The 6,896-nt window shown below is 36.2% G+C and overlaps 1 protein-coding gene across 1 annotated transcript in view; it reads right to left on the bottom strand.

Annotated features, from left to right (window-relative positions):
- Positions 1-5,013, bottom strand: part of LOC130247429 (MAM domain-containing glycosylphosphatidylinositol anchor protein 2-like) — a 201,241-nt gene extending 196,228 nt beyond the window's left edge. Inside the window, 1 exon segment of the mRNA XM_056480650.1 lies at positions 4,724-5,013. Within this exon segment, the coding sequence (XP_056336625.1) occupies positions 4,724-4,796 (73 nt within the window). The 5' untranslated portion in view covers positions 4,797-5,013.
- Between the last annotated feature and the right edge of the window lie 1,883 nt (positions 5,014-6,896).

Raw genomic sequence — 6,896 nt, 5'->3', positions numbered from 1 at the left:
TGAACCGCCAACTATTCCAGCATATGTTTTACACAGCGGATGCCCTTCCAGGTGCAACCCAACACTGGGAAACACCCATACACACTCATACACTACGGCCAATTTAGTTGATCAATTCCCCTATAGCGCATGTGTTTGGACTGTGGGGGAAACCGGAGCACCCGGAGGAAACCCACACCAACACGGGGAGAACATGCAAACTCCACACAGAAACACCAACTGACCCAGCCGAGACTCGAACCAACGACCTTCTTACTGTTAGTCCACAGTGCTAACCACTGAGCCATCAAAATTCTGTCTGCATTATGCATTAAAGAAGTTCCTTTCTAAAACCTGTGGATTTATAATATTTAAATGGAACATGCTATGATAAACCAAACACAAATCTCTGATTTAAAATGAACTCTTGCAATTAAAATAATGCAGTTTTCTTCATTCTAAACGGTGAACATGTCCCTGTACACTCAGAATAAAATACTGAATATAATGTTATTCCCATGCTAAATCACATATTTAAACCCAGCTGTTGTGTTTGTCCATGTCTAACCCAGCGTTGAGCTAAGAAAGAGCATTTATTTAACCAAATGATAAATATAAAAGCAAGTATTGCATTCTAAATAATCCAGTTGTTATTATAAATGGAAAAAAATGATGATTGATTAATGAACGTGCTCTTTAAGAAACAGCCTGAATTTCCCATCTAGAACATGCTGGCTTGTTAAAACCTAATGTAAACCCAAAGTTGCATTCATTTTTACACTGCAAAAAGTGTCAACATGAACACCAAATATAGTCCAAATATGTAAAAACTCCTAAATCAAGAAGCATTTTTAGATGAGTAACAAACATGGTTTTGTGTTCAATAATAATGCATCAAAATTAAGCGAGTTTTCCTTAAAACAAGCTAAATAATCTAGATAATTTACCACATTGGCAGATTATTTTGCTTGTTTTAAGCACAAACTCGCTTCATTTTGACTCATTATTTCTGAAAACAAGACTATATGTTTTACTTGTCTAAAATGCTTCTTGATTTAAGACTTATATTTGGACTAGAAACAAGCTAATCTAAGCAAGAACAGCATTTTTTGCAGTGTGAAATTACATTTAAGTCACATTTTTCAACCCAGCTGTTGTGCTTGTCCATATCTAACCCAGTGTAGTGTTAAAACAACCCAGCATTTTTTTAAAGAGTGTATTAAACTACAATAAAAGTCACAGTCTTCATAACGCATAATAAAAGTTCCTTTCCAAAACCTGTGGATTTATAATATTTAAATGCAGCATGCTATCATCTGCATAAACAACACAAATCTTGAACTCAAAATGAACTTTTGTAATTAAAATAATGCAGTTTTTCTTCATTCTAAATGACACACACACATTTACCCAGTGTCCCTGCACACTCAGAATGAAATGCTGCTCTTTTATTCTGATGCTAAATTACATTTTTCAATCCAGCTGTTGTGTTTGTCCATGTCTAACCCAGCGTTGAGTTTAAATCTGCATTTTTACCCAAAATATACACATAAAAGCAAGTATTGCAATTAATATAATCCAGTTGTTATTGTGAATACCATTTTTAATGAACCTACTCTCTAAAAAACACCCTGAATTTCCCATCTAGAACATGCCGTGTTATCAAAAAGTAATGTTGGGTAAGATATGGCCAAACCCAAGTTTGCAAACCCAAAGTTGCATTCATTTTTACACTGCAAAAAGTCTCATTTCTAGTCCAAATATCAAAAAAACTCTTAAATCCAGAAGAATTTTAGATAAGTAACATGGTTTTGTTTTCAGAAAGGAGTCAAAATTATGTGGGTTTTCAGCACAAACTCACTTCATTTTGACTCATTATTGCTGAAAACTAAACAATAGTTTGTGCTTGTCTAGAAAATGCTGACTGATTGAAGAACATAATATATTTGGACTAAAAACAAGCTACTCTGAGTAAGAAAAGCATTGTAAAATTACACTTATATCACATTTTTGAACCCAGCTGTTGTTTGTCCATATCTAACCCAGCATATCGTTAAAACAACCCAGCATTTTTAAATGAAGCTTCTGCTTCTAAAAGCATCCAGGAACTCAGCACTGCAAAAATCGTGCTTCTACATAAGAGTTTGTCTCATTTCTAATCCAAATATCTAAAAACTCTTAAATCAAGAAGCCTTTAGTAGACAAGAAAAAACGATTGCCTCTCCTTCACAAATAATGAGTCAAAATGAAGCCAGTTCGGCCTTTAAACAAGCACAATAATCTGCGGTGAGCTAAATAATCTAGTTTTTCCTCTTGACATACTGTAAGATCATTTTCTTCCCCTATTGGCAGATTATTTAGCTTGTTTTAAGCACAAACTTGACTCATTATTTCTGAAAACAAGACAGTGTGTTTTTCTTGTCCAGAAAATGCTTCTTGGTTTGAGAATTTTTAGATATTTGGACTAAAAACAAGACAAAAATTCAAAGGAAGCAATTTTGCAGCATAAAATTACATTTAAATCACATTTTTAAAACCCAGCTGTTGTGTTTTATCATATCTAACCCAGCGTAGTGTTAAAACAACCCAGCATTTAAAAAAAACAAAAAAGTCTATTAAACTACAATGAAATTCAGTGGTAAATGCCATCTTCATAATGCATAATAAAAGTTCCTTTCTAAAACCTGTGGATTTATAATATTTAAATGCAACATGCTATGATTTGCATAAACCAAACACAAATCTCTGATTCAAAATGAACTCTTGCAATTAAAATAATGTAGTTTTCTTCATTTTAAGTGATATCCACACATTTACGCAGTGTCCCTGTACACTCAGAATGAAATGCTGTCATTTTATTCTGATGCTAAATCACATTTTTTAATCCAGCTGTTGTGTTTGAGTATAAAACTGCATTAAAAAAGAAAAAATAATCAATTCAAATAATAAAATAATTAATACCGCAATTAAAATAATCCTTTTTTACAGTGATCATTTCACCATTAGGAACTCGTGAAACATCCTCAATTTCCGTCTTGAGAATGCTGCTGTCAAACCTAATGTTCGGTTAGACATGGGCAAACCCAAAGCTGGGTTCATTTTTACACAGCAAAAAGATTAGTTTGTGTCTCATTTCTAGTCCAAATATATAAAACTCTGAAATTAAGAAGCATTTTCTAAACAAGCAAAGAAAAAGTTGTCTAGTTTTCAGAAATGAGTGGAAATGAAGAGTTTTTCATTAAGACATGCTGAATAATCTGCTGATGCGGTCAGCAAAATAATCTAGTTTTTTCCTTTTATATAAGATCACTCTGCTTACCTCATTGTCAGATTGTTTAGCTTGTTTTAATGAGAAACTCACTTCATTTTGACTCATTATTTCTGAAAACAAAACAATAGCTTTAGCTTGTCTAAAAAATGCTGATTGATTTAAGAGTTTGTATACTGAGAAAAATTATTCAAAGATGATTCCTTGGATTTACTTAATTTTTTTACGTTAAGTGGTTGTAAACAATTTATTTAGGCTGAATTTAAACAAACAAATTAAGTTGAAAACTTAAAACTCAAAGCAAACAATTTTGCTGCATAAAATTGCATTTAAATCACATTTTTTTCAACCCAGCTGCTGTGTTTGACCATATCTAACCCAGCCAAGTCATAAAGCAACCCAGCATTTTTAAAAACAAATGCTAAAATGAAACTTCTGCTTGTAAAATCATCATCAGCACTGCAAAATGCTCTTCTTACTTTGAGTTTCTCTCACTTCTTGCCAAAATAACTCTTAAATCAAGAAGCTTTATGCAGACGAGCAACAAATATTGTGTTGTTTTCAGAATAATGAGTCAAAACTAAGTGTTTCTCCTTAAAACATGCACAATAATGTTTTTCTTTTGACATAAAATCATTCAGTTAACCGTATTTTGTTGCTTGTTTTAATGAGAAACTAAATTAATTTTGACTCATTATTTCTGGAAACAAGACTGTATATTTGGCTTGTAGAAGATGCCTCTTGATTTAAGAGTTTGTAGATATTTGGACTAGAAGCACGACAAAAACTGAAAGCAAGCAATTTTGCTGCATAAAATTTCATTTAAATCACATTTCTTTCAACCCAGCTGTTGTGTTTGACCATATCTAACCCAGCCAAGTGATAAAGCAACCCAGCATTTTTAAAAACAAATGCTAAAATGAAACTTCTGCTTGTAAAATCAGCATCAGCACTGCAAAATGCTCTTCTTACTTTGAGTTTAAATCAAGAAGCTTTACATAGACGAGCAACAAATATTGTGTTGTTTTCAGAAATAATGAGTCAAAATTAAGTGTTTCTCCTTAAAACATGCAAAATAATATGCAAATGCAGTAAGCAAAATAATGTGTTTTTCCCTTTGACAGGAAATCATTCAGTTAACCGCATTTTGTTGCTTGTTTTAATGAGAAACTCATTTAATTTTGACTCATTATTTCTGAAAACAAGACTATATTTGGCTTGTAGAAGATGCTTCTTGATTTAAGAGTTTGTAGATATTTGGACTAGAAGCAAGACAAAAACTCAAAGCAAGAAATGCATTTTGTGTTTCAGTGTGCATGTGTAAATGATACGTGTGTGTGTGTATATATGTTGGTAAATGAGGCTTGTGTAGAAGTGTGTGGACCCAGAGCAGATCGTATGCTGGATGCTGTGTGAAATGGCACCTGTTCACGCGCGCATGTTGACTGGCATATAAATGCATCAGCATGAACTCACCGTACACTCCCTGGCTCCAGATGCCCTCCAAAACCAGCGTCAGGAGCCCCAAAACGCAAATAATCCCATCCATGATTACGTGCCTCTTAACATATCCAGATTACACAGAGTCTGTCTCCTGAAGATGCGGTCAAATCTGCTCATCAGAAGCGCGAGGGCTCGTTTCCCGCGCTGAAAGCGACTGTTTTATTGACGGCGCGTGACGGAGCCGCTGTGTCCGCCGCTGGCATCGCTTTCCGCGGACACACGAGTCCCGGCGTGCGCGGAGCTCCGGAGCTTCAAACCGACTCAATGCTGTCGCGCGCCCGGCGGCGTCGGGGGCGAGCGGAGCGCGTGCACCTGCTGTCCGTCATCTCTCCGGGTGCGCGAGCAGCATCCGAACGCTTGAGGGAACCGAGCTCAACCGAACCGAGTCATTTGGGAACCGAGTCCTTCGTATCGGGGACGAGCGTGGAGAGAGACGAGCGTCGTGTTGCGCAATAGCGTGTGTGTGGAGAGAGAAAGAGAGACCTCATCTGTATGAAACGCACACACACACGCACGCACACAAACGCGTGAAGCTAATAATAATGACTACACTTTTTTTGTTTTAAAGGGCTCCTATCATGGAAACTCAGAAGCTGTTTGGACAGAAGTGTGTGTGTGTGTGTGTGTGTAGTGTGTCATACTGAATAGATTTAAACACAGCAAATCTCTTAATTTCCTGATGTTAAAATAGGATCCAAATCCCAGTGATTTTGAGGTGACATAGCAGTGAGGTTTTCCCCGCCCACCAATATTGATTGACAGGTGTGTTTTGCCATAGTAATGCATATAAACATGTATACAAGACAGGATTTGCAAAGAAACTGGGATTAAATATCTGTTCAACTCTGTGATTAAACTGCTCTTCAAGGAGCATTAAGCGCTGCACTTTGTGAAACTCAATAGTCAAAGTCCCCTTAAAGCCCCGGTCAGATCACATGATTTCGGCATGATTTCCTGGGGAACAACGACGTAAATGACAAGTGGGCATCATGGGTAATTGAGCATCATGACACAAGATTCAACCATTTCTTCTTGTGTAATGTAACCGATACCATGTGTGTGACGCCTCACGGCACCATCGCAGAGAGTCTAGCATGTTTAATTTTCTTTCAGGTCAGGTAATCAAAAAATAGGCTGCATATTAGCCTACTTATGAGTTGGATAAGATCAATCATTGGTTATGTAAACCTCAACTACTTTCTCTAAAATATTAAAGTGTTTTAAGCAATTTGTCTGACAGACCGGCACAAATATACAGACATAGCCTGCCCTCCCTATAAGCTAACTAAGCGGCTGCTTAGGGCCCTGCCACCACTAGGGGGCCCCCACAACCCACGAGCGGTGCAATTTTCTTGCTGAAATCATTTTAATTAGCATTTTACAAATATTTTCATTTTCATTGACAGTGCTTTAGTGCTTTAATATTTATAAAATTTCACTTAAAAGAAAAAACAACACAATTTTATTAAAGTTGAAATTGTTTTCGTGTGAAGGTCATGTGATCAACAGGAAGCTCGCAGCATCTCATTCCTCATATGTGTTCTGGGTTCTCGCGCTTCGAGTTTGTTCTTTCAAGGTAACCTGCAAGACCGGCCGGTCGCCACAAGAACGCCAATCCGTGAACAGACACAACCATGGCCTTTGCTTCATTGCCTGCCCCATTATATACCTGATTTATTTTGGAAATTAGACTGCGGAAATGAAACGAAATGAAACGTTATTCTTCAGATGTAGAAAAACTGAGAGGAAAAATGACGACAAGAGACAAGCACAAAATCATTTTTAGCATCGCTTTTAAGTGCTAATAATGATGTCAATCTAATAGCAGATTTATCAAAAATAGGCAATTACAGATTAATGAACGTCGTCGTCTACTTATATGATATATATTTTATTCTCTTCTGGTTTTACAGACCGGTTTTTAAGTCTAAAACGCATTTTACTGAAATGCAATAGTACTCAAATGTCTTTCACTCACATATTTTGCACACTGGTAATATTTTTTCCTGAGACATGTTTATAAAAGAGATAATCGAGATAAACGAATCCTAATTGAATTAATCACAGTTTAATATAAGCTCTGGACACTGCATCTCAAACGTAAGGAACAGTGAAGGAGACTGAAGGGAAGTATAAAGTTTGTGTT

This window comes from Danio aesculapii, chromosome 20, assembly GCF_903798145.1.
Source record: "Danio aesculapii chromosome 20, fDanAes4.1, whole genome shotgun sequence".
In the NCBI taxonomy this organism is placed as follows: domain Eukaryota; kingdom Metazoa; phylum Chordata; class Actinopteri; order Cypriniformes; family Danionidae; genus Danio; species Danio aesculapii.
The sequence above is the reverse complement of the archived record's forward strand: the minus strand, read 5'-3'. Positions and strand labels throughout refer to the sequence as shown.